General features: G+C 54.1%; 3 protein-coding genes and 1 non-coding gene across 13 annotated transcripts; 3 read left to right on the forward strand and 1 right to left on the reverse strand.

The window, feature by feature from the left end:
* The first annotated feature begins 476 nt into the window (after positions 1-476).
* On the forward strand, positions 477-5,333 carry RPL10 (ribosomal protein L10). Of its 3 annotated transcripts, none has more exons than XM_025371807.1 (7): positions 477-1,342; positions 1,449-1,494; positions 2,292-2,350; positions 2,444-2,551; positions 2,762-2,900; positions 3,468-3,630; positions 3,709-5,333. In XM_025371807.1, exons 2-7 carry the CDS (start codon positions 1,472-1,474, stop codon positions 3,859-3,861), a joined length of 645 nt encoding a protein of 214 aa, XP_025227592.1. In that variant the 5' UTR covers positions 477-1,342; positions 1,449-1,471; the 3' UTR covers positions 3,862-5,333. The 3 variants fall into 3 exon arrangements, with proteins under 3 accessions (XP_025227592.1, XP_025227593.1, XP_025227594.1); XM_025371808.1 differs by having other exon boundaries at positions 1,331-1,346; XM_025371809.1 differs by lacking the exon at positions 477-1,342 and having other exon boundaries at positions 2,292-2,354.
* Positions 3,285-3,419, forward strand: LOC112616719. The gene has a single exon (XR_003117747.1). It is a non-coding gene; the product is annotated as a small nucleolar RNA SNORA70 (small nucleolar RNA).
* Positions 4,755-15,968, reverse strand: DNASE1L1 (deoxyribonuclease 1 like 1). 5 transcript variants are annotated; one of them, XM_025371785.1, is made up of 11 exons: positions 15,770-15,968; positions 12,951-13,191; positions 12,864-12,880; positions 12,558-12,642; positions 8,599-8,820; positions 8,161-8,249; positions 7,994-8,080; positions 6,527-6,627; positions 6,272-6,384; positions 5,945-6,193; positions 4,755-5,844 (listed from the first exon to the last, which is right to left on the reverse strand). In XM_025371785.1, exons 5-11 carry the CDS (start codon positions 8,731-8,733, stop codon positions 5,710-5,712), a joined length of 909 nt encoding a protein of 302 aa, XP_025227570.1. In that variant the 5' UTR covers positions 8,734-8,820; positions 12,558-12,642; positions 12,864-12,880; positions 12,951-13,191; positions 15,770-15,968; the 3' UTR covers positions 4,755-5,709. The 5 variants fall into 5 exon arrangements, with proteins under 5 accessions (XP_025227570.1, XP_025227571.1, XP_025227573.1 ...); XM_025371786.1 differs by lacking the exons at positions 12,864-12,880; positions 12,951-13,191; XM_025371788.1 differs by lacking the exons at positions 12,558-12,642; positions 12,864-12,880; positions 12,951-13,191.
* Positions 15,197-24,725, forward strand: TAZ (tafazzin). 4 transcript variants are annotated; one of them, XM_025371789.1, is made up of 11 exons: positions 15,197-15,831; positions 15,965-16,093; positions 17,033-17,078; positions 17,308-17,393; positions 17,920-18,009; positions 22,486-22,566; positions 22,648-22,689; positions 22,974-23,036; positions 23,143-23,195; positions 23,597-23,674; positions 23,814-24,725. In XM_025371789.1, the coding sequence occupies exons 1-11, from the start codon at positions 15,723-15,725 to the stop codon at positions 23,913-23,915; spliced, it is 879 nt and encodes a 292-aa protein (XP_025227574.1). In that variant the 5' UTR covers positions 15,197-15,722; the 3' UTR covers positions 23,916-24,725. The 4 variants fall into 4 exon arrangements, with proteins under 4 accessions (XP_025227574.1, XP_025227575.1, XP_025227576.1 ...); XM_025371790.1 differs by lacking the exon at positions 22,648-22,689; XM_025371791.1 differs by lacking the exon at positions 17,920-18,009.
* Positions 24,726-26,254: the final 1,529 nt, after the last annotated feature.

Consider the following 26,254-nt stretch of genomic DNA (forward strand, 5'->3'; position numbering starts at 1 on the left):
AGTTTTTCCCCATGTTGTCCAGGCTGGTCTCAAACTCCTGGGCTCAAGTGATCCGCCCACCTCCGCCCCTCAAAGTGCTGGGATTACAGGTGTGAGCCACCGCGCCCCGCCGCAATCCCTGACTTGTATTGCCCCAGTGGTGTTACAGCCTGGAACCCAGTTACAGACGTAAGTCACCGCCGGGATCCAGAGTCCCATGATGGAAAGGGAGGCTACCTTCCCCTGGGAAGGACCCTGCACTGTTGCTGCAAGTGCACCCCAGAAATCGTCCCAAGCTTTTCTCAAAGGGACCTGAAGTCATTTGTAAAAGCGACATGTCATTCTGGAAAACAGGTGCGCTCAAGCAGGATTCCCTCCTGTCCTTCCTGTCAAAGGACGGGAAGTTATCCCACCGCGCCCCACCTGCAGATGGTGGACAGACACCTACAGACGCCACTTCCCCCAGGACGCCCGCCCGCTCTGCGCACCTCTCCCTGGATGCTGCTCCGTGGGCAGGTTGGGGCAGCCCTGCTTCCCCACGACCCCTAGACGGGCCCCGAGGCACTCTGCGCACAGTGGAGTGGGAAGGGCGAGGCGAGGTAGTGCCCAGGCGAGAGCGGCTCATGGGAGGCGGCGCCCGAGACGCAGTTGGCCAGGACGGTGCGGGTCAGGGTGGGCGGAGCGGGGCCAGTGATGCCCCCGGGTCTCCCAGGCCATGAATCTCTGTGGAGACTTCTCCTCGACCTCTTCCCCGCGGCAATGTGCGAATCCTGGGTCTCCAGGAAACGGGGATACCGGGCATGGCTCCCAGCAAGGCCTGGTCCAGCTTCTCCGGTAGGGGAATGGGTCTCCCGCTCCGGCCTCCCGGGTTGACAAAGGAACGCGGGCCCAGGTCCCTATATGGCGCTTCACCGCCGGGGCCTCTAGCCTAGAAGGAGGCACGGAGCGCATGTCCGGGACCCGCGCAAGCTCGGGGACACTCTCGCGGTCGCCGGGAGGCCCACCCAGGGTGCTTTCCTTTTTCCCCTCTCAGAAATATACGTCTGTCACAGTTAAGAGCAAAGCCTAGGGCAAGAGTTCTACGCCCAAGATGGCCAACCGGAAGCGGGCTTCTCGCGACCATGTGGCGAAGCCCCATTCGTCAGCTGGCCGCCCGCGGCCCCGGTACCCGGCCACCTCTCTGTCCTGCGCATAAGCTGGGCTACGCCTGGGCGCAGGCGCTAAGAGCGGCTGCGTCTATGGTCATGACGTCTGACAGAGCGTCCACCCGCCTTCGCCAGGACTCTATGGTTCTTACGCGCGCAGAGAGACCGCCTATATAAGGCATGCGCAGGCGTGAGAGCGCCTCTTTCCCTTCGGCGCGGTGAGTAAGCGCGGTTGTAGTCTCTTGCAGTGCCATTGCTGGTTCTCACCCCTTTTAGGTCTGTTCTCGTCTTCCGTTCCGACTCTCTCTCTCTCTCTCGTTGCAGCCACTGAAGATCCTGGTGTCGCCATGGGCCGCCGCCCCGCCCGTTGGTGAGTCTTGACTCGGTGTACTTTCACTGCTGGGAAACGGGAGGGGAAAGAAGTGCCTGTGGCCGCTGAAAACAGCTGTGGGGTGGAGCGTCCCCCGTGCGGCGGCCCTGTCTTGGGAACTGATCCTATGTTTTACATCTCCCAGTTCTTTTTTAGTCTTCAGTATTACTGTTTGTTCCTTCGTTCCCGTGTCGGTGTGGAAGCGACTGTTCCCTCATATATCTCTCCGTGTCCTGCAAGTTCACCGCATTTTCGGACGCTCGATGCTCTCTTGGGGCCTTTGTGTGCGTTCTCTGTCTTATTTCCGGGCGACGTGCCGCCTGCCTTGTCGGACTTGAAGGGCAGTCCGGGAAAAACGGGTGCGGCCGCCTCCTGTGTCCTACAGGGGGCGCCAGACGCCTTTCCACTGGACTCGGAGGTGGATTTAGTGCCACGTGCCCGAAAGTCTTAAATTGGGTGATCTGAGCTGTGCAGTGATAATGCGGCGATTTTGTAGTATGCAGTGTCTTGAAGAGATAATTTTTAACCAGGAAAGTTTGTTGCGAAGTGTTTATAGGAAGCGTAAGACAAAGTAACGGAAGATGGTGGCGGTTGTGTTTCTAGTTTTGGGTGTTCTCTGTGTTGCAGCAGCCAAGTGTTGCTTTGTAGTTTATTTCCCCGAATGCAAACGGTTTAGAAGTGGACGTGCATTCCCCACCCTTTTCCCGTCCCTCTTTTGGGTTGTTCCTTGAGGGGCAAAGTCCCTGTTGGGCTTTATGTGAACCTCACCTAACCTGTGTTTTTTCACTCCCCTGCAGTTACCGGTATTGTAAGAACAAGCCGTACCCAAAGTCTCGCTTCTGCCGAGGTGTCCCTGGTAAGTAGTGGAAGGGCCCCTGCACTGGCTTGGCTCTACTGACTCAGCGTCCGTCTGTGACACCCCCTGCACACTTGCCCAATCCTTTTTTAGATGCCAAGATTCGCATCTTTGACCTGGGGCGGAAGAAGGCAAAAGTGGATGAGTTTCCGCTCTGTGGCCACATGGTGTCAGATGAATATGAGCAGCTGTCCTCTGAAGGTAAGGCAGGATTCTTTGTTCGTCACCCCCAGTCCTTCCTCTTTGCTCCCTCAACCCCATCCATGTACACTGCAGTGGAATTGGGAGTTAATGAAACATAAGCCTTTTTACAAAACCCAGCCAACACATTTCCCCTGAGCTGGAGAAGGTCGTGGGGAATGTTTCTCTACTATCGTATTTCACTTTGGTGCTTTCTTTCCCCCTACCTAGCCCTGGAGGCTGCCCGAATTTGTGCCAATAAGTACATGGTAAAAAGTTGTGGCAAGGATGGCTTCCATATCCGGGTGCGGCTCCACCCCTTCCACGTCATCCGCATCAACAAGATGTTGTCCTGTGCTGGGGCTGACAGGTGAGCTTGGTCTGGGCCTTTTAAGGCAGTTTTCCCGTAACTTGGAGTCTCTACGTTATTAGGCTTGCATTAATTCGACGGAGCATAGAGGTACTTGGCCCCAGTGACTCAGCCACTATGGCTACTAGTAAAGCCAGGACACAGCTGGCAAGTGATTTTCAGTGGCCACTCAGGACCCTTTCCTACGTACTGTTGCGGATACAAACAAAGCATGAGTAAGTCTTAGCAAGTAAGCTGTTTCCCATAGGTGAGGGGAAACACTTGTGATGGGAGTAGCTTTTCTTTTAGCTTGATGACAACCATCTTGCCAGCAAGTAGGTAGTTGAAGCTAGTAGAGGAGCCCAGTGGTGCCTTGCAGGACGCCTCCATGGTTCTTGAGATGCTCTGCAGCCAATTAAGCCGACTGAGTTCCTTTCCTCATGGGGGCCCAGTGTGCAATGACTGCAAACAGCAGCTTCCTTGGTAGTGTATGCAGCCTGTTTGTTGTATGGGTTGCTCTAAGGGACCTTGGAGACAGGCCTTTACGATGGACATTCATGTTTCTAACTTTGCATTACCCCAATGTAGGCTCCAAACGGGCATGCGAGGTGCTTTTGGAAAGCCCCAGGGCACTGTGGCCAGGGTTCACATTGGCCAAGTTATCATGTCCATCCGCACCAAGCTGCAGAACAAGGAGCATGTGATTGAGGCCCTGCGCAGGGCCAAGTTCAAGTTTCCTGGCCGCCAGAAGGTACGTATGCTGCAGCCCCCTTCTCCCACCTTTCTTTGCCCCAGGCCTTCTGACTCAATTCTTTCCATTGCTCCCTAGATCCACATCTCAAAGAAGTGGGGCTTCACCAAGTTCAATGCTGATGAATTTGAAGACATGGTGGCTGAAAAGCGGCTCATCCCAGATGGCTGTGGGGTCAAGTACATCCCCAATCGTGGTCCTCTGGACAAATGGCGGGCCCTGCACTCATGAGGGCTTCCAATATGCTGCCCCCACTTAATACTCACCAATAAATTCTACTTCCTGTCCACCTATGTTTTTGTATTTACATTCTTGAGGGAGAAGGAACTTCCTTTGGGAACCTTTGGGTCATTGCCCTTTCATTTCAGAAACAGGTTGACAGCTCAGCCCTGCTCATGAGGCAGCAAACCCTGCAAAGGGCTAGGACTGGTGGCCTTATGTCAGTTGTCTACTCTGGAGCTTGACTTGGACCTCCCCAGGTCCTAGGCAGTAGGTTGAAAAGCATTGAAGTGCTTTTCATGAAGCACAGCTGCAGCAAAGCCTTGCAATCCCAGGCTGGAGTCAGTCTACAGTTGTGTTGCTTATTACAACACATGGGAACCAAGAGGGGCTTGTGGGCTAGAGGCTGACCAGCATCAGCATTTATTTAGCAAGGGTAGGTGTGCATCGCATTGGGCGTGGTCTCACCCATCTGGTTTAGCCAGTCCTCCTTGGTGGGAATCATTCTGGGATTTGCACTTTTCCTATCTCTAGCAATCTCCTGAGCCCCATGCACTAACCTCTCTGAGAGCCTGCATTCCCAGGGCCCTCACCACCTGACCAAAGGTCTGGGCTAACCTTTGGTCCTTTGTAACAAAAAGACCTCAGAACAGGCACGTGTGGCATGGTTTGACCTGGGAATCCCAGATGTCTGACCTGAACTATCGCTAGATAGAACAGCGCTAGCTTTTGGGGGAGTAGCAAAAATGAGAGGCGTGCTAGGTGGGTGGCCTGAGCATCTGTATCCAGGGACAGGACTCCAAAGGCTTTTGGTCCCAGAGCTGGAATATGTTGGCCCCAGCCCCCAGCCTGTGGCTCCCAAGAGGCCTCTGGTCTTTTGTAATCTCAATTTATAGCCATTTGGAAGGTTTTTAATTACCTTTATTTTATTTTGCCAAACATACCTGGGAATACCTTTTATTTATTTATTTTTTACCTTGGGGTGATGATTCCAAACCATAAATGTGATTATAGTTAACACATGGCCTTTCTATCATCCCAGTCAGTGTTTTTCCTGAGCGCTGTTCTTTGGAGAGGAGGATGCAAGGGAGGGGTCTGGCACGCTGCTGGCATTTTGCTGTGTCCTGCAGCCCCTTTCCCGGGGCACCTGGGTTCACACAACTTTTTAGGTTACGTAACTGGTGCAGATTTTCTGTGTGCAGATGTTGGCCTTGACCAGCGTTGGCTGGACTTTACCAGGCATGCAAAAGCCTGTGCCAACACAGACGACAGCACCCAAGTGGTGCGAGCATGACTGCTCAGCAGTTATAACAGGCCTGACTGCATTGTTCACCGGATTACAATGAGCCGAAATATGTCTTGGTGTTTCCTGGTTCCAGAGAAGGAGTTTGATGTAGTGGCTTAACCACCCTCCTTGTAGCTATTGGGACTTAATGGTTTCCTGGTGATTGTTACCAATCCACAATAAAGATGGCCCATTGGCATATCTGCTGCACAAGTGTCATATCTCACCAATCTGGATTTTTGTTCTCAGTAATTTTCCTTTTTGTCATACAACATCTTGATTCCTCTTTCTGAGCCCTCCCTTCCCCTCCCCCAACCCAGAGCCCACTTTGTCTCCACTCCTGATACTACACTACCTGGCAGGTGGCATGAGTCCAGCCTCGGGGCCCCTGGCTTCCACTCCTAATCTAGGCACAAGCCCAACCAAAGAAGAGCCAAATCAAACAAAAGGCAGGTGGGGGTGGACTGCAGTCACGGGGCAACTGTAGTTGAAGCCCCCCAGCCCCAGGGCTGGATGGACGGGGGAGGCTGGGGTTTAAGTCCCAAAAGGCAGCAGGCCACGGGGGGTGGGGGGGCTCAGGCGGCAGGGCACAGTTGAGGGGACAGGAGTGACAGCAGCAACAGAACAGTAAGGCTGAGAGGCTGGACACTGTGCGCCTGGCTCAACTTCAGCTCCACCTCCACGGGGTAGTGGTCACTGATGTTGAGGGCCTGGGAATGGGTGGTGGGGCAGTGTCAGTGCCCGGGGCCGAGGGGCTTCCCTGTGACCCTGCTCCTGCCCTCCCTCCTTGTGCCAGCCCCATCCCTTCACCTCCTCCTCGGTGAGCTGGAAGGTCGTGGGGAAGTCAAAGGCGGCCGCAGTGTGCAGCAGGCTCCGGCAGCGCTCCCCATGCAGCACAATGCGGTCATAGGCACAGTGGGTACTGGCCCGCACTGTGGTGTCCTCCCCGTCGGCAATCACCCAGTGGAAGCCTGGCTCAGTTCGCAGCTCCAGCTTGTCCAGGCGCTTTTTGGTCAGTGAAGCGCAGTCAGCATTGAAGTCCCCAAGCAGGATCACATCCTAGAGACACAGCAGCCATCGGGCTGGCCGCTGGGCCACCCTATTCTTGTCCCTCCTGTACAAACTGCCCGGGCCTACCTTGCTCTGCCAATGCTGGGAGACCTCCAGAAACACATCGTAGAGGGCGTTCAGCTCCTTCTCTACGGCCTTAGGAGTGGTGTGCAGCGGGACCAACACCAGGCTGGGAAGGACTGCAAGGCCCAGGGACCGAGGGCTGCCATGCACTCCTGGCCCTTCTCCCCCAGCCCCTCTGGGTGAGGAAGCCCCCAGTGGAGCCAGCAAGAACCCCCCTTCTGCTCCCACATACCAAGCCCACCCTTCTTCCCTCCCTACCATCGCTGGGCAAAGAGAACTGGGCCACAAATGGCTCCCGGGCAAAGACATCATCCTCGTCGTCGTACACGTAGGAACTCAGGACCTGTGTTTTGTGTGACCTGGGAGGACCAAGGGATGGGCAGCAGTGGGCCCACATCACCGATTTTGGCTTGCAAGTGCCAAACGGCACTCAGGGAGGGGCCCTCCACTAACAGCGGCAATGTGGGCACAGCCCTCCCAACCTGTCTCTAGAACTTTAAAACATCAGACATAATTCATATGCCATAAAATTCACCTGCTTCAAGTATACAACATGGTTTTTTTGTACATTCATAAGTCTGTGCAACTATTGCTACAATCAATTTTAAAACATTGGTATCCATTACCCCTAATCAAAATATAACATCCATTACCAGTTACTCTCCGTTCTCTCCTCCTGCCAGCCCCTGTGACCATTAATCTGTTCTCTATCTTGCGCATTTGCCTATTCTGGATATTTCATATTTTGAGACGGAGTCTCACTCGCCCAGGCTGGAGTGCAGTGGCTGGATCTCAGCTCACTGCGAGCTCCGTCTCCTGGGTTTACGCCATTCTCCTGCCTCAGCCTCCCAAGTAGCTGGGACTACAGGTGCCCGCCACCTCACCTGGCTAGTTTTTTGTATTTTTTAGTAGAGACGGGGTTTCACCGGGTTAGCCAGGATGGTCTCGATCTCCTCACCTCGTGATCCACCTGTCTCGGCCTCCCAAAGTGCTAGGATTACAGGCTTGAGCCACCGCACCCGGCCTTTCTTTTTATTTTTGTTTTTGAGACATGGTCTCGCTCTGTTGCCCAGGCTGGAGTGCAGTGGCACAATCATAGCTCACTGCAGCCTTGAACTCCTGGGTTCAAGTGATCCTGCTGCTTCAGCCTCCCAAAGCACTGGCATTACAGGCATGAGCCACTGTATCCTGCCTACCCAGTTATTTTGGAGCAAATACCAGATGTCATATAATTTTATTTACATAGAGAATCAGTTCTCCTTCCCTGCAGCCTCCCTTGCCCTCTGGATCCTGATTCCAAAGGGCTCCCTGCCAGCCTGTCCTCCCAGGGACTTAGAAGATCGGGTCTACCCAAGGCCCATAAGTGGTCCCCACGGAGCCTCTTCCCAGCAGCTGCAGCCCTTGCTGGCCACTTTCATAGAGGGGGTCAGCCACACCCTGAGCCCCAGCAGGAGAGCTCCCACAGGAGAGAGGAGGAGGGACCCCACATCTGTGCTTAGAGAAGGAAGGCCTCTTGCTCTATGGACACTCTGGCGGGGGTCGAGGATGGGAAGAGTCCAGAATAAAAGGTGTTGAGAAGAAAAAGTATGCTAAGCAGGTGAGGCTGTCCCAGGATGGGGGGCCTGTGGCCCCGGGGACTAACGAGCCTACTTCATATTAGGGCCAAGGACTGCGCCCGCCCCCTCCCCACCCCCTGCCCTGCTGCGCCACCAGCTCCGTGCTCACCGATAGAAGTATACGTATGTCTCCACGTAGGTGCTGCGCCCCAGCTGGGGGCTGCTCAGGGTGCTGTAAGGCCCAGAGGCATCAAATCTGCCAAGAAAAGGGGAGGCAGAGTCAGGGCCTCAAGGCTCTGGGTGCGCCCCTGATTAGACTCACAGAGCCTTGCTCACCGATTGAGTTCTCGAAGCAGGAGGGGGATGGCGCTGCCGGAAGAGTCCACCACCTCCTGCAGCACCATGATGTCACAGCGAGCCAGGATCTGCAGGACACCAGGAAGGCCAGCCTGACTCAGTGCCAGCTGCCCTGAGAGGAGGCAGTGGGCCCAGGGAACTGGCACTGTTGTGGCCAAGAGTGTTAAGGCTTGCTGGCTGCAGCCCACAGAAGCAGTGGGACTGGAAAGGCCCCAGGAGAAGACTCATCCCACCCACACGTCACCTGTTTCACAGAGGAGGAGACTGAGGCCAGCAGCAGGCAAGTGCCTGTGCTGCATCTCCGTGCCACATCTCTTCCTGTCCCCTCTTCTCTAGAACATACTCCTGGTCAGGCAGGGCTGGGGGCTTTGGGTCATGGTGTTTAGGGGCACAGCTTCCCTGAAGTGATGAACTTACCCGAACTAAGGTGTCCATCACCTGCTCCCTGGCCACCTTGGCCAGCGTCAGCCGCTGGGCGTTGAAGGCGCAGATGCGAAAGGCCTGGGCCCCATTGACCAGGATGAGGAAGAGGAGTGCAGTTGGATAGTGCATGACTGCGTGTGGCTGCCGGGGACCCCCCAGGAATCCAGGCTGCCCCAGGGTATGCTCTCACTGGGCTCAGTTCTGGCTCTGGGAGGGCTGAAATATGGAACAGAGAAAGTGGCACTAGCTGCTGCCCAGCACCAGCCTCCCAGACCTGCCAACCCGCAGGTTCCCCGCCCTTCTCCGTGGCCACCTGTTGACTCTCCATGTATGGCTTGACAGCATTCTTTTCACTTAAAAATTGTTTTTGAGGCCGGGCGCGGTGGCTTAAGCCTGTAATCCCAACACTTTGGGAGGCCGAGATGGGTGGATCACGAGGTCAGGAGATCGATCAAGGTGGCTAACATCCTGGCTAACACGGTGAAACCCCATCTCCACTAAAAAATACAAAAAAACTAGCCGGGCGAGGTGGCGGGTGTCTGTAGTTTCAGCTACTCAGGAGGCTGAGGCAGGAGAATAGCTAGAACCTGGGAGGCGGAGGTTGCAGTGAAGCGAGATCATACCACTGCACTCCAGCCTGGGCGACAGAGTGAGACTCCATCTCAAAAAAAAAAAAAAAAATTGTTTTTGAGACAGTCTTGCTCTGTCAAGATGAAGCCAAGATCGCGCCACTGCACTTCAGCCTGGGCAACAATAAGACTCCGTCTCAAAAAAAAAGTGAAATCCTACAGTATTTGTATTTTTGTGACAGGCTCATTTCACTATCCTCAAGGGCCATTCATGTTGGAGCATATGTCAGAATTTCTTTGCTTTTCATGGCTGAATCATATTCCTTTTTTTTTTTTTTTTTTTTTTGAGATGGAGTTTCGCTTTTGTTGCCCAGGCTGGAGTGCAATGGCACGATCTCAGCTTACTGCAACCTCCGCCTCCCAGGTTCAAGCGATTCTCCTGCCTCAGGCTCCCAAACAGCTGGGACTACGGGCATGCTCCACCACGCCCAGCTAATTTCGTATTTTTAGTAGAGACGGGTTTTCTCCATGTTTGTCAGGCTGGTCTCGAACTCCTGATCTCAGGTAAGCTGCCCACCTTGGCCTCCCAAAGTGCTGGGATTACAGGTGTGAGCGGCCGTGCCCTGCTGGTTTTTTGTTTTTTTTTTTTTTTTTAGAGAGAGAGACAAGGTCTCACTATGTTGCCCAGGCTGGTCTTGAACTCCTATGCTCAAGCAATTCTCCTGCCTCAGCCTCCTAAAGTGCAGGGATTGCAGAAATGAGCCCTGGTGCCCCAGCCTCATGCATCTCTTGACCTCGTGATCTGCCCGCCTTGGCCTCCCAAAGTACTGGGATTACAGGTGTGAGCCACAGCGCCCAGCCCCTGCTTTCAGTTCTTTTGGGTATATACCCAGAAGTGGAATTGCTGGATCATATGGTAGTTCTATTTTTAATTTTCTGAGGAACTGTCACATTGGTCTCCATGGTGACTGCACCATTTTACATTCTCACCAACAGTGCACAAGCGGTCAAGCTTATTCTTTTATTGTTTATTTATTGGAGACAAGGTCTTGCTCTGTCACCCAGACTGGAGTGCAATGGTGCCATCACGGCTCACTGCAGCCTCCTGAATTCTATGTTTCCCAGGCTGGTCTCAAACTCCTGGGCTCAAGTGATCTTCCTATCTCAGCCTCTCAAAGTGCTGGGATTTTTTTTTTTTTTTTTTTTTGAGACAGAGTCTCACTCTGTCGCCCACACTGGAGAGCAGTGGCGTGATCTTGGCTCACTGCAACCTCTGCCTCCCGGGTTCAAGCAACTCCTTGCCTCAGCCTCCTGAGTAGCTGAGATTACAGGCGCCTGCCACCATGCCCAGCTAATTTTTGTATTTTTTAGTAGAGACAGAGTTTCACCATCTTGGCCAGGATGGTCTGGAACTCTTGACCTCAGGTGATCAGCTGGCCTTGGCCTCCCAAAGTGCTGGGATTACAGGTGTGAGCCACCGCGCCCAGCCAGTGCTGGGATATTACAGGCCTGAGCCACTGCGCCTGGCCTAGTCTATATTTTTTTTTTTGAGATGGAGTCTTGCTCTGTCACCAGGCTGGAGTGCAGTGGCGTGATCTCGGCTCACTGCAACCTCCGCCTCCCAGGTTCAAGCAATTCTCCTGCCTCAGCCTCCTGAGTAGTTGGGATTACAGGCGTGAGCCACAGTGCCCGGCCCACTTTCTTTTTTTTTTTTTTTTTTTTTAGATAGTCTCATTCTGTTGCTCAGGCTGGAGGGCAGTGATGTGATCTCAGCTCACTGCAACCTCCACCTTTCAGGCTCCAGTGATGCTCTCACCTCAGCCTTCCGAGTAGCTGGGACTACAGGTACATGTTGCCACACCAAGCTGATTTTTTTTTTTCTTTTTTTGAGATGCAGTCTCACTCTATCTCCCACGCTGGAGTTCAGTGGCTCAATCTCAGCTCACTGCAACCTCCGTCTCCTAGGTTCAAGTGATTCTCCTGCCTCAGCCTCCCGAGTGGCTAGGATTATAGGCGCATGCCACCACACCCGGCTAATTTTTGTACTTTTTTTTTTTTTTTTTTTTTTGAGACGGAGTCTTGCTCTGTCACCCAGGCTGGAGTGCAGTGGCCGGATCTCAGCTCACTGCAAGCTCCTCCTCTCGGGTTCACGCCATTCTCCTGCCTCAGCCTCCCGAGTAGCTGGGACTACAGGCACCCGCCACTTCGCCCGGCTAGTTTTTTTTTGTATTTTTTAGTAGAGACGGGGTTTCACCGTATTAGCCAGGATGGTCTCGATCTCCTGACCTCATGATCCGCCCGTCTCGGCCTCCCAAAGTGCTGGGATTACAGGCTTGAGCCACCGCGCCCGGCCTATTTTTGTACTTTTAGTAGAGACAGGTTTCGCCATGTTGGCCAGGCTGGTCTCGGACTCCTGACCTCAAGTGATCCTCCCACCTCAGCCTCCCAAAGTGCTGGAATTACAGGTGTGAGCCACCACACCCGGCCACCAAGCTAATTTTTAAAATTTGTTTGGAGAGATGAGGTTTCACCATGTTGTTCCAAGAAACCCCAGTGCTTTTCACCTCCATTAGTAACTACAGGAACATCTTCGTTCATCTCTGTCTCCCCACTTGTGAGACGTTCTCTTTAAGATAAACTCCTGGCAGTGAATTGCTGGGTACAAAGGCGTGTGTATTTAAAAAGATCTCAGATATGGCCAAATCATCCCCGTTGCAACCTGTGATGGGGACTCTTTCACATGCCCCTGCCACCACTGGGGAGCCCTTTGTGTTTATCTCACCAGCTGGAGCCCCCCCCCCCCCCCAGTTTATCTTTGTCTCACACTCACCTGACCTTGCAGGGCTCAGCCCCTTGCTCCAAGCCCTGTCCATGTGGCTTTTGCATCCCGAGGCATGAGTTCCTCTGCTTTGTCTGCCTGCTTTTCTCCCTCAACCTGTCACCTTCCCTTTGGGCTCACTTCCTGCCTCTCTGAGGCTCTGCCTGTCTCTGTCTCACTTTCCCTCTCGTCTCTGGTTTCCCTTCTCTGTCTCTCTGTTGTGGTGTCTCTCTCCTGGCTGGGTTTGATGTCTGTTTCTCCCTGACCACCTGCTCTGTCACTCACGCTAGTTTGAGTTCCCTGCCCTGGTGCCTATTCTGGGATATACGTGGGCATGTGGGCAGCCCTGGGCTGGCACAGGCAGCCTTAGAGGCTCTGGCGTCAGGGACCCCCATGAGGGCTACCAGTAAGAACCAGAGAGAGCGACTGTTCCTGGCTTCAGCCCCAAACCCTGGCAGTCAACATCAGCCTTGGTTGGAGCCCTAGGCTTCCCTCTCCCTCCCAAGCCCTCTCCAGGCAGAAGGCAACTTCCTCCCTTATTCTGTCTCCCCAGGGGACTCCCATACCTGCTCAGACCAGCTTGTCACCAAGTCTGCCTCATCCTTAAGTGGATCGCGATACCCCAGAAGAGCAGCTCCTGCCTGAATAGGGCTAGCAGGGGAAAAAAAAGAGGAAGAGGCCGTGTTCCTGAGCCACCCAGCCAGGAAGGACCTGACCGGGCCGGACGCCCCACCCTTGCCGACAGGCAGGCCCGCCCCGTCTCCGCCCCGCCGCTGACAAGGAGGGCGAGCACCAGGCCTGGGAACTGCTGACCTGCCCGCCCACCTTCCCACCCAGACCCCGCCTTCCCGGGCCAGCGGGACGTGACAGACCTGTGAGTCACTCAAGCCTGGCAGGCCAGCTGTCTCCGTGGCTGAGCAGCAGCAGTCCCTTAATGAGCACTTACCTGTGCCAAGGGCCCGGGGCAAGGAGGAGCTGGTGCCTGAGTGAGACCCCGAGCTTCGCTCGCCGGGCCGGTCGCTCAGCCCCTGGTCCGGGTCCCCAGTCAGCAGCTGCTGGGAAAGGCGCAGGAGCTGGAAGTCATGCCCAATGCCGCGAGACCGGGCACCCCAAGGGCATAAGTCTTCTGTCCCTGTTCTCGGGTTCTGAGTCCCAGTGTGGCTGCACACTTCTGAGTTAGAGGTGTTTGATGCAACTGCTCTGGAGACCCAAAGTGAGGGACAGTCCGCACATGATCTGGCCACAGTTGTGAAGTCAAGGGAGGACTGAGGATCTGCCCCAGAGAGAAGGAGACCCAGGGAGCTACCAGTCCAACGTCCTGGGGGTCCTGCAGTGATGCTGTTGGGACAACTGAGGTGCTCGGACAGAGTCTGAGCAGGCGGTGGGGCTGAATCCACTCAGCTTCTCATGGGATGGTTGCAGCTAATGGATTTAACGTGGTGATAGAAGGCTGGACAAATTTTAAAAAATCAATAAATTGGCCGGGCACAGTGGCTCAAGCCTGTAATCCCAGCACTTTGGGAGGCCGAGACGGGTGGATCACGAGGTCAGGAGATCGAGACCATCCTGGCTAATACAGTGAAACCCCATCTCTACTAAAAAATACAAAAAAATAGCCAGGCGAGGTGGCGGGCGCCTGTAGTCCCAGCTACTAGGGTGGCTGAGGCAGGAGAATGGCGTGAACCCGGGAGGCGGAGCTTGCAGTGAGCTGAGATCCGGCCACTGCCCTCCAGCCTGGGTGACAGAGCGAGACTCCGTCTCAAAAAAAAAAAAAAAAAAAAAAAAAAATCAATAAATTATTGGCTGGCATGGAGGCTCATGCCTGTAATCCCAGCACTTTGGGAGGCTGAGGCGGGTGGATCACGAGGTCAGGCGTTCGAGACCACGTTCAAGACCAGCCTGGCCAACATAATGAAACCCGTCTCTACTAAAAATACAAAAAAGTAGCTGGGCGTGGTGGTGGGCCCCTGTAATCCCAGCTACTCGGGAGGCTGAGGCAGGGGAATCGCTTGAACCTGGAAGGTGGAGGTTGCAGTGAGCTGAAGTCACACCACTGCACTCGCACTCCAGCCCAGGCGACAGTGTGAGACTCCATCTCAAACTAAAACAAAAACAAAAACCAATAAATTATGGTTTAAAAATAAAAAACAGGCCGGGTGGGGTGACTCACACTTGTAATCCCAGCACTTTGGGAGGCCGAGGTGGGCAGATCACCTGAGGCCGGGAGTTTGAAACCAGCCTGACCAACATGAAGAAACCTAGTCTCTACTAAAAGTACAAAAATTAGCCAGGTGTGGTGGTGGGTGCCTGCAATCCCAGCTACTCGGGAGGCTGAGACAGAAGAATTGCTTGAACATGGGAGGTAGAGGTTGCAGTGAGCTGAGATCTCGCCACTGCACTCCAGCCTGGGCAACAGAGCAAGACTCTGTCTCAAAAATAAAAATAAAAAAAAATAAAAATAAAAATAAAAACCTGCCGGGCGCGGTGTCCCATGCCTGTAATCCTAGCACTTTGGGAGGCTGAGGTGGGTGGATTGCCTGAGCTCAGGAGTTCGAGACAAAATGGTGAAACTCCATCTCTACTAAAATACAAAAAAAAAGAAAAAATTAGCCGGGTGTGGCGGCCTGCGCCTGTAGTCCCAGCTACTCAGGAGGCTGAGGCAGAAGAATAGCTCGAACCCGGGAGGTGGAGGTTGCAGTGAGTTGAGATCGTGCCACTTCACTCCAGTCTGGCGACAGAGTGAGACTCCTTCTCAAAATATATATATATAATAATAATAATAAATAGAAATAAAATAAAAATAAAAAACTGGCTGCTTAATGCATAGGGGGCTTTCTTTCTGGGTCATGAATATGTTTCAGAACTAGAGGTAGTAGCACACATCGTAAATGTATCAGACGGTATAAAATACTGTTTCTTGTATTACATATAATACACAATATGTGTTTGCATATATTGCTGTATATATATATTGTGCCATACAGTAGATTATATATTGCTACATATACATAGTATCATGTAGTACTGTAACTATATAAAATTGTATATGTGGCCGGGTGGGGTGGCTCACGGCTGTAATCCCAACACTTTGGGAGGCCGAGGCGGGTGGATCAGAGTGTGATGGCGGCGCCTGTGGTCCCAGCTACTCGGGAGGCTAAGGCAGGAGAATCGCTTGAGTCTGGGAGGTCGAGGCTGCAGTCAGCCGTGATTGCACCACTGCACTCCGGTCTGGGTCTGGCTAGACCTGTGTCAAACAAAAAACAGAAACACTAGAGAGACAAAAGGCGAGGGCAGGCGGCTGCCGGAAAGCTGGAGCCCGGCGGGGTTGAGGCTACTTCCAGCCGCCCCGGGGCTGGCCTCGCTGCCGTCAAGCGGCCCGGGCGCGCTTTGCGACAGTCGGTGGGGCCTGGCACCGGCGCAGGTTCGCTTTCCGGCGGTTGCGGGGGGCCGGGGCGCCAGCGCCCGCCTTCCCGTTCCCTCCGGTTGCGCGGCGCGCCCACGGCCTGTGACCCCGGCGACCGCTCCTCAGTGACAAGAGAGCGGGGCCGGGCGCGGCTCCGGCCTGACCTGCGAAGGGACCTCGGTCCAGTCCCCTGTTGCGCCGCGCCTCCCGTCCGTCCGTGCGCGGGCCAGTCAGGGGCCAGTGTCTCGAGCGGTCGAGGTCGCAGACCTAGAGGCGCCCCACAGGCCGGCCCGGGACGCGGGAAGCGCCGGCCGCGGGCCCGGTGGGGATGCCCCTGCACGTGAAGTGGCCGTTCCCCGCGGTGCCGCCGCTCACCTGGACCCTGGCCAGCAGCGTCGTCATGGGCTTGGTGGGCACCTACAGCTGCTTCTGGACCAGTGAGTGGACCCAGGCCGAGGCAGGCCCACCTGGGTACCTATGCCCGGCCGGAGATGGGACTTAGGGTGGGGGACGCCGCGGCCCCGACCTGGTGGGCGAGCCCTGAGCGCCTGACCTCTCCTTTCCCGCCAGAGTATATGAACCACCTGACCGTGCACAACAAGGAGGTGCTGTACGAGCTCATCGAGAACCGAGGCCCGGCCACGCCCCTCATCACCGTGTCCAATCACCAGTCCTGCATGGACGACCCTCATCTCTGGGGTACCCGGGCCAGTGTGCTGGGCAGGGGGAGGAAAGGCGAGGATTCGCGACGGCCCCAGCCTTGTCAGAACAAACCCCTTCTCGCTGCCTTTTCATGGAGCCCTGGCACTCTGGTTTCTGGGTGTTCTGCCCCAGGGCTGAGACTCTGATTTGTGACTCCTGCAGCATCCCCTGAGGTCTTACAGCTCCTTTAACGTCAGTCCTGGAGAACCCTCTGTTCTCTAAACCATCCAGGGCCCCACAGTCTTGGGAAAAAATTGGGGGTTGAACATAGGATATCCTGTGAGGAAGTTCTGGGCCAGGGACTGGAAGCCCAGTGTCCTGGCTCCAGGTTTGCTCCTGGCTGGGCGGGTACCCTTCAGCCCTATTTGGGAGCCTGGTTGCCACACCTAGAGGTTCCTGCTCTGCTGACTTCACAGGAAGTTACTTGGCTCTGGTAACCAGATGGCTGGGTGGAGGGATGCCCAGGGCTTCCACTTCTGAACAGAAGGGTTAGACTGTCCTAGAGCTCGTGGGGAACCACCTGGCCGCACTGGAGCCCTTCAGAGCTCATCCTGGCTGCTGGGTGGAGAAAGGCCTATAGATGTCACAGGTGGATCCTGGGAGGCCAGGAAGGAGGTCTTTGAGCCATCCACTAGCCTAGACTGGGCTGGTGGCAGTGACAGTACAGGGAGAAGTATAGAAGAATGGGCATTGTCCAAGTATGTTGGGGAGGTAGGCAGTCCAGGTGCAGTGATTAGTAAGATGTGGAGGGTGGGGGAGAGGCAGGAGCCAGGGAGAACTGAACAGTCTCGCCTATGGGTCTGAAAGATGCCACTTAGGGCTGTAGGGAAATGGTAGTGCTGCTGTCCTTGTTCCTCATTCCCTGAAATGGGGTGAAGGAAGGGCACTCCCTGGGGATATGGGAAGTTGGGGCATGAAGTCTTTCCTCTCCTCTAGGGATCCTGAAACTCCGCCACATCTGGAACCTGAAGTTGATGCGTTGGTGAGGAGGAATGGGCCCCTCGAAGTGGGCCGGGCCGGCCCCACCTGCCTCTGCCCAGATTTGCCCTCCTCCTGCTCTGCCCAGGAGGTGGCGTCCAGCAGTCCAGGCAGGGCATGGGGTGGGGCCCCACAGGCCCTCCCCTGTGCCTCCCTTCTGCATGCCAATGCTGGGGGCAGGGTTGTCGAGCGGGGTGCAGGGGGCAGGACTAATTGCATCTGTCTCTGCTCAGGACCCCTGCAGCTGCAGACATCTGCTTCACCAAGGAGCTGCACTCCCACTTCTTCAGCTTGGGCAAGTGTGTGCCTGTGTGCCGAGGTGAGCTGCTCCTCCAGCGAGTGCAGGGAGGCACTTCTGGGGCAGGAAAGCTGGTCGCCAGTGTCTCTGTTTTGGAGGGACCTATGGGGGCAGGCAGCCCGGGAGCCAACATGAGGCCCAGCTCCATCACATGCCAGCAGAGGAGGCAGAGGCTGCAGGAGGAGGGATGGCTCCTTGGAGAGCCCTCAACTCTCTGCAACTGCCCAGGGATCGTGTGGACCTGGAACCTTGGCATTAGAATTCAGGGAGGTATTATCCACACCCCCTTATCTCAGACACGTCACTAAGAGACTCATTGAGAACAGTGCATTGTCATTGGTCCATGGTGGCAGTAGCATGTACCTGCAGGCCAGAGGGTTTTGCTTCTAGGAGAACAAACAGGCTTGTGGGGTGAGAACCCCAGGAGATAGGGGCCATTTTGATCCCTATTCAGGGAGGATCACAGAGATTAAGCTGCTGGCCCAAGGTCATGGGGTAGGAGGTGGCAAAGCCAGGATTTGAATCCAGATTGCTCCTCCCTCTGCAGGAGCAGAATTTTTCCAAGCAGAGAATGAGGAGAAAGGTGTTCTAGACACAGGCAGGCACATGCCAGGTGCTGGAGAGAGAAGAGAGAAAGGTAGGCTGGGCACAAGCGGTTCACACTTGTCATCCCAGTACTTGGTAAGGTCGAGGTGGGAGGATCACTCAAGCCCAGGAGTTTGAGACCAGCCTGGGCAACATAGTGAGACCCTGTCTCTTTAAAAATAAACATATTTTAAACAGAAGAAAGGTAGAAAATATAAGTTGTATGTAGAATATGAAGGTTCTAGAATAATCCTATTAAGAATTTTGGATTCTAGCTGGCTGCATTGGTGCATGCCTGCAGTCCCAGCTCCTCAGGAGGCTGAGGTGGAAAATCACTTGAGCCCTTGATTTTTTTTTTTTTTTTCCTTGAGACAAGGTCTGTCTCTATGGTCCAGGCTGGAGTGCAGTGGCATGATGATGGCTCACTGCAGCTTCTGTCTCCTGGGTTCAAGTGATCCTCTCACCTCAGCCTCCTGAGCAGCTGAGACTAAGGAGTGTGCCCAGCTAATTCTTTTTTTTTTTTTTTTTTGTAGAGTTGGGGTCTTACTACATTGTCAGGGCTGGTCTTGAACTCCTAGACTCAAGTGATCCTTCCACCTCAGCTTCTCAAAGTGCTGGGATTATAGACATGAACCATTGTGCCCAACTGAGGCCAGCCTGGACAATATAGTGAGACCCCAGGTATGGATGAATGCATAGATCCATAGACAGACAGACCAACCAACCAACCCGACCTGGGCAATATAGTGAGACCCCAGGTATGTATGTATGTATAGATAGATAGATAGACCGACCTGGGCAATATAGTGAGACCCCAAGTATGTATGTATGTGTAGATAGATAGATAGATAGACTGACCTGGGCAATATAGTGAGACCCCAGGTATGTACGTATGTATGTATGTATAGATAGATAGATAGCCAGCCAGCNAAAAAAAAAAAAAAAAAAACTTTAAAAATACAAAAATTAGCTGGGCATGGTGGCGCATGCCTGTAATATCAGCTACTCAGGAGGCTGGGGTGGGAGAATCGCTTGAACCCAGGAGGCGGAGGTTGCAGTGAGCTGAGATCATACCATTGCACTCCAGCCTGGGCCAGAGAGTGAGACCTGGTCTCAAAAAAAAAAAAAAATATTTTTGTACTTGGCTGTGCTCTCTCATCCAGGTGGTGACATGCTTGTGTCTGTGGTTAAGAGATAGCATTTGCTGGGCACGGTGGCTCACGCCTGTAATCCCAGCACTTTACAAGGCTGAGGCAGGTGGTTCATCTGAGGTCAGGAGTTCGAGACCAGCCTGACCAACATGGTGAAACCCCGTCTCTACTAAAAATATAAAAATTAGCTGGGCATGGTGACAAATGCCCGTAATCATAGCTACTCAGGAGGCTGAGGCAGGAGAATCATTTGAACTCAGGAGGCGGAGGTTGCAGTGAGCCAAGATCGTGCCACTGCACTCCAGCCTGGGTAACAGAGCAAGACTCTGTCTCAAAAAAATAAAAAAAAAAAAAGAGAGCGATAGCATCCTAGTTTGCAATGTGGCTGCAGCAGGGCTAGGTGGATGTGAGGAGCCCAGTTCAGGGCTGTCACAGTAGCTCCAGCAGCAGATAACTGTGGCTGGGCCTCCAAGGGTCACGGTGGAGAATCGGAGAAGGGGACTTCTTTGGGATGTACTCTGGACTTGTTGATAAATTAAGTGTAGGGTGGGGTGAGGAAGAGAACTCAAAGATAACACTAGGTGTTGGAGCTGAGTCACGGGGAGACGGGTGCAAAGGGAAAGCAGTGCAGGGGCTGGGAGGGGAGAGGGTGAGTCCTGTTTTGCTTGTGCTGCATCTGAGGAGCCCCTCACCTGGAGAGCAGTCCCAGAGGCAGTGGGGTGTGCAGTTCTGGAGCTTAGAAGAATGATCAGGGGGCCAGGCGTGGTGGCTCATGCCTGTAATCCCAACACTCTGGGAGGCCGAGGTGGGCCGATCACGAGGTCAGGAGATCAAGACCATCCTGGCTAACACAGTGATACCTCGTCTCTACTAAAAATACAAAAAATTAGCCGGGCGCGGTGGCGGGCACCTGTAGTCCCACCTACTCGGGAGGCTGAGGCAGGAGAATGGTGTGAGCCCGGGAGGCGGAGCTTGCAGTGAGCCGAGATTGCGCCACTGCACTCCAGCTTGGGCGACAGAGCGAGACTCCGTCTCAAAAAAAAAAAAAAAAAAAATCAGGAATAAAGATACTGGGAATTCAACCACAAAGTCATGAATGCAGAGTGAGAGTCTGCAGGGCAGAGGCCCAGGATGGCACAGAGGGAGAGAGAAGCCACCAAGATGGCAGGGAGCCATGGCCAGAGAGAAGAGCAAACCAGGCGCCTGTGGCACATGGAAGCAGCAGGTGATTCTGGAGAAGCGTTTCCATGGAGTGACGGCTGCCAGAGCCAGATTATTGTGGCCTGAGGGCTGGTGGTGCTGCAGTTGAGGGGGAATGGAGACCACAGGGGCAGCAACTCCTCCCAGAGGTTCAGTTGGGAGGAAAAAGAGACAGAAGGAAGAGTAACCAAAGGATATTAGAGGTCAAGGAGGGGTTTATTATTTCTAGCTGGTCAAAGTAGAATGTGGTAAAACCCCATAAAGTAACAACAAATAACAAAGAGGGGCTTTTAATGGAAAGCTGCAGTGCCCGCCCCTCACCTCCCTAGCCCCACTCCTCAGAAGCAGCCCCCTGGAGCGGTTTCTCTTTCTGCTGCTTTTGGAGGCTACTTCTCTCTGTAAAGGAACTTCTGTCTCTGTTAAGAAACAAGCAGAGGCCACAGTGTCTTGGCAAATGACCGTGGCGTCGTTTATCCCAACCTGCTCTGAGAGATGAGAACTCTACTCATTCACCCCCTGCCCCTGCCTCTCAGTTCCTTCAGCAAAGAACTAATAATATGTCATTAAGGCAAAGGCAGTATTTAGCACACTTGGCTTCTGTGTTCCAAAAAATTCCCTTTTTCTCCAAGTGTTGACTTTAATATGGTATTTAAGTATCGAAGTGATTTGACACAAGTGACACAAATAAGTAGTAGTAGCATTTGTAAAAGCTACAAATGATGAAGTCTTGCTCCAAAAGCATATTATTATTTTTTTTTAAATTCCAGTTTCAAGCTCAATGGATAGGTTGCATCAGTGGGTTTTAGTAGAGAAGGGGCCAGTACCTATGAAGACTCCCCCCTACTGTTACACATGCTGTGTCCCAAGTAGGGAAACTGCTGCTTTTCCCATGCCCTGAGAAAACTCCAGTGAGTCGTCACCCTCCCTCTAGCCCGAGTGGGCTGCTGGGTCAGGGCACTGTTTGGGTTGGGTTGAGACTCCTGGATCCCTAACTAGCCCCTTCCAAAGAATCGGCCTTGCAGAGAACAAAGTTCATTGCCAGAGGTATTCCCAATGTCTGTCTCTCCCTCTGTGATAGAACTTCTTTACTCCCTACTTTATAAGATGAGGATATCTGCTATACCCCATTCCTTCAACCTCTCTACCTCCTCTTTCCTGTTTTGTCCGACATGTGGTTACTTTTCCATCACCGAGGTTGATGAGATCCTTACTGTGTACTTACTGTCTCCAAGCGTCCCCAGGCTTCCAGCCAACACGCAGCCAACATTGGCTTCAGAAGGAAGGAAGTTTGCATTTCCTTCTCTTGGGTCCAGTGTCATGGTCTCAGGGTTATCTCCAATGTGGAAAGTTGCTAGACCAGGAGCAGTTCAACTCCACTGTTTGCAGTCTAGCAAATTTGAGTTTTTCCCAAACTCTTGATGTGTGTTCAAATGAATGTTCTCCCTTTCCCAAGAGGCCTCCCTATAAGGGAGGGTCTAGTTTCCCGGGGCGCCCTGAGAAGAAGGGGCCAGCAGGAGGGAGGAATGGTGGAGGCTGAGGCCTCAGGCAGGTGCCCTCTGAGGAGTGGCTGTGACACGTCACTGAGACCCCAGCAAAGGGTTGTTGCCCAGAATCTGGGGCCTAAGTGAGGTTGGAAATCACAAATGCACTTGGTTTCTCTAGCAGCTGGCACATGGTAGGATCACCCCAGGAGTGGCACCTTCGAAGAGAAAGGAATACATGAGGCTCTGAGAGCGGTCGGCTGGCAGCCAGGGCCTGGCTGGGGAGGGAAGGCAGGTGGTATGCCAACCTGGGGATCTTTGAGAGTGTGCAGGGGTATGTGGCTGAAGCGGCCCAGCTGGTGAGCCACTGAAGATGGGGGTCATGGTAGATGGAGGAATTGCCAGGTCAAAATCTCAGTAGGAGATGACTTGAGATGATGCTGCCTGGCACTTAGGGGTTTAGAAGATATTAGGAAGGAAGCCCCACCATGTGCCCAAGTGCCACACAGACCCTGGAGACAGTCATTGGAGGGCATCTGTGTGGATGGCACAGTGGGGGATGGGAAGTGCCCAAAGCATGGGCCCCAGGGAGAAGGGCCTGTTTCATCGAGGTTTGGAGAGGGTTGAGGGTAAGCTAACCCATCACCCCACACCCCCGAGAATGGGGACTGATGGGGAGAGGCCTTTTCCTTGCAGGAGATGGTGTCTACCAGAAGGGGATGGACTTCATTTTGGAGAAACTCAACCATGGGGACTGGGTGCATATCTTCCCAGAAGGTCAGCAGGGCTGACTGGGTCGAGCCCCCGCAGTATGAGCGGGATGGGCTCCCAAGCCTCGCCTCTGTGCTCTCTCACCAGGGAAAGTGAACATGAGTTCTGAGTTCCTGCGCTTCAAGTGGGGTAAGGGCTACTGGTCTCTGGCCACAGCCATCCTCCCGGCCCAGAGATGGCCCTGTGGGCCCCTGGCTCCTGCCCCCTCAGGCTGGGTTGTATGGGGGTAATGGGTGTGTTGTAGCGCCAGGAAGAGGACAGGTGCTGAGACTAGGGCTTGCCTCGTGGAGGGCCTTGCCCAGGGGAGCTGAACTGAACTGGAGGATGTCCGGGGTGGTACTGGCCAGAGGCTGGCACAGAAGCTTGGCTCAGGGCCCAGCTTATGCTAACATTTCTGCCTCCCCCCCGGGCAGGAATCGGGCGCCTGATTGCTGAGTGTCATCTCAACCCCATCATCCTGCCCCTGTGGCATGTTGGTGAGCCTGGGAACAGGGACAGAGAGATGGTATCTGGGGTGGGGGGCCTGGGACTCAGGCTGCCCTGCTCCACCCCACGTCTGGCCTTCTGTCCACTGTGCTGCAGGAATGAATGACGTCCTTCCTAACAGTCCGCCCTACTTCCCCCGCTTTGGACAGGTGGGTGGGGACTGCTGACCTTCGGCTGTCTGTCTGCCTGCCTGTCTGCCGTCTGCCCCATGTCTCCCACTCAGCACTGTGGAGGCCAGATGCAGGAGGAGCTGAGTGTGAGGCTACAGTAGGGGACTGAGTGGAACATAGACAGGGACTTCCTGGCACTGAGACATTAAAATGAGAGCAGAGGAAGTCAGGCTGGGGCAGGGGTGGGCCGTGGGGTCAGGACAGGACAGGTTATCTACAGCACAGGACCCAGGACCAGTACCTCATTTTAGAGAGAGAGTGGCCCCTGGGGAATGTGTGGCACAGCAGGGCCAGGGCTTAGCTTCTGGCTCCCGGGTTGCTTGGGCTGGGGCTGTGGGCACTCCTCCTGCTCCTCATCACTCTTGGTGGCCACCCCACAGAAAATCACTGTGCTGATCGGGAAGCCCTTCAGTGCCCTACCTGTACTCGAGCGGCTCCGGGCAGAGAACAAGTCAGCTGTGAGTTTCCTCCTGGGTCCCCCATAGCTGTCCCCGGACCCCCTGAGGGTGCCTCCACCCTCTCCGTCCCGTCACCCTCCCAGGACACCTTGGCCAAGCTTCCCGAGGGGTGCAGGCCATCCCTGGTCCTTTCCCTCAGGTGGAGATGCGCAAAGCCCTGACAGACTTCATTCAAGAGGAATTTCAGCGTCTGAAGACTCAGGCAGAGCAGCTCCACAACCACCTCCAGCCTGGGAGATAGGCCCCGCCTGGCCAGCCCCTGACCTTGCCTCCTCTGGGCCCTGAGGGAACAGGCAGGGCTGAGGCTGGAGGAAGAGGCGGCACCAGGGTCCAGGCCCAACGGGGCTGGCTGTCCTTGCTTGCTGCCTTCTGGATACTTGGCCTGCACAGAGCTGGGGCTGAGGGATGGACTGATGCTTTTAGCTCAAATGTGGTTTTTAGACAGATTTGTTCATAGACCCTCTCAAGTGCCCTCTCCGAGCTGGTAGGCATTCCAGCTCCTCCATGCTTCCTCGGTTAAACGAAGGACCTCAGCTGCTTCTCCCACTTGGCCAAGCAGGGAGGAAGAAGCTTAGGCAGGGCCCTCCTTCCTTCTTGCCTTCAGGTGTTCTCTCCCAGGGGCTGGCGTCAGGAGGAAGCATAGAAGGCAGGTGAGCAAGCAGTTGGCTGGGGGCTCACCAGAGCTGTGGAGAGGGGACCCTAAGACCCCTCAGCCTGGCTCCTACCCCCCACCCTTGCCGAACCAGGAGCTGCTCACTACCTCCTCAGGGATGGCCGCTGGCCACGTCTTCCTTCTGCCTGAGCTTCCCCCCTGCCACAGGCCCTTTCCTCAGGCAAGGTCTGGCCTCAGGTGGGAAGAGCAGCCCTTGGCCAGAAGCCAAGCCCAGCCACGTGGAGCCTAGAGCGAGGGCCTGAGGTCTGGCTGCTTGCACCCATGCTGGGGCCACCGACTTCTCCATCCTTTCTGCTTCTCAACATCACTTGAGTCCTGGGGCCTGAGTTTTCATGTTTTTGAAACAGAACCATAAAGCATATGTGTTGGCTTGTTGTATAATGCCTCTGGCCTCTCTGTAGGGGTGGAAATAGGAAGTGACTGCTGGACAGAAAAGCTGGACCCTTAGTGCCCTGGGCACATGGAGCACACTTGAGCAGATGGGCATTGACCTCTTCCACACCAGTCACTTAAGGGTTCAGTTATTGTCTGTAATCCCTGAAACAACGTTGCAGAAATAGGGATTAATCTCCTCATTTTGCCAAGGAGGTGGAGTGAGGCTAATGAACTTGCTTCAAAACCCAAAGCTAGCCAGGTAGATTGGGGCCACACTTCAGAGAGCCCCAAGTGTGGAGAATCAGTTGGATCCTACCTGGGCTGCATCATAGGTGGGAGAGGAGCTCTGAAGAGCCCGGCGAGTAGCCAGCCATGAGCAGTGCATGCTGCGATCAGGAGGTAGGGGTCCTGGGTGGGAGCAAAGGCAAATCCAGGGTGTTAGTGCAGACACAGTATTAAAAATACTATAACAGAAACATGGAAAGAAAGAAAAGATAGAACCACCAAAGATGAGCCAGCAACAAGAGAAGATTCAGACAACCAGGTCTTTCAGCAGTGTTGGTGCCTAATTATTGCAAAGTAAAAGTTTTTTTTTTTTCTTTTTTTTTGAGATGGAGTCTCCCTTGGTTGTCCAGGCTGGAGTCCAGTGGTGCGATCTCAGCTCACTGCAAGCTCAGCCTCCAGGGTTCACGCCATTCTCCTGCCTCAGACTCTCGAGTAGCTGGGCCTATAGGCGCCCGCCACCACACCTGGCTAATTTTTTTGCGTTTTTAGTAGAGACGGGGTTTCACCATGTTAGCCAGGATGGTCTCGATATCCTGACCTCGTGATCCACCTGCCTTGGCCTCCCAAAGTGCTGGGATTACAGGTGTGAGCCACCACGCCCGGCCAAAATAAAAGGTTTTTTTAAAAAAATGACTAAAAAGGGAAAAAAATTGCCTGGGAAAAAACAAACACTTGTAATTAAATATAGATAAAAGCAGCTGGGCACCATGGCTCACGCCTATAATTCCAACACTTTAGGAAGCCAAGGTGGGCGGATCATTTGAAGTCAGGAGTTCGAGACCAGCCTGGCCAACGTGGTGAAACCCGATCTCTACTAAAATACAAAAATTAGGCCAGTTGCAGTGGCTCACACCTGTAATCCCAGCACTTTGGGAGGCCGAGGTGGGCAGATCACAAGGTCAGGAATTTGAGACCAGTCTGACCAACATGGTGAAACCCTGTCTCTACTAAAAATATAAAAATTAGGCCAGTTGCGGTGGCTCACGCCTGTAATCCCAAGACTTTGGGAGACCAAGGCAGGCAGATCACCTGAGGCCGGGAGTTCGAGACCAGCCTGACCAACATGGAGAAACTCCATCTCTACTAAAAATACAAACTTAGCCAGGCGTGGTGGCAGGTGCCTGTAATCCCACCTACTCGGGAGGCTGAGGTAGGAGAATTGCTTGAACCCGGGAGGCAGAGGTTGCGGTGAGCCCAGATTGCGCCATTGCACACCAGCCTGGGAAACGAGCAAAACTTCGTCTCAA

This window comes from Theropithecus gelada, chromosome X (genome assembly GCF_003255815.1).
Source record: "Theropithecus gelada isolate Dixy chromosome X, Tgel_1.0, whole genome shotgun sequence".
NCBI classification, from domain to species: domain Eukaryota; kingdom Metazoa; phylum Chordata; class Mammalia; order Primates; family Cercopithecidae; genus Theropithecus; species Theropithecus gelada.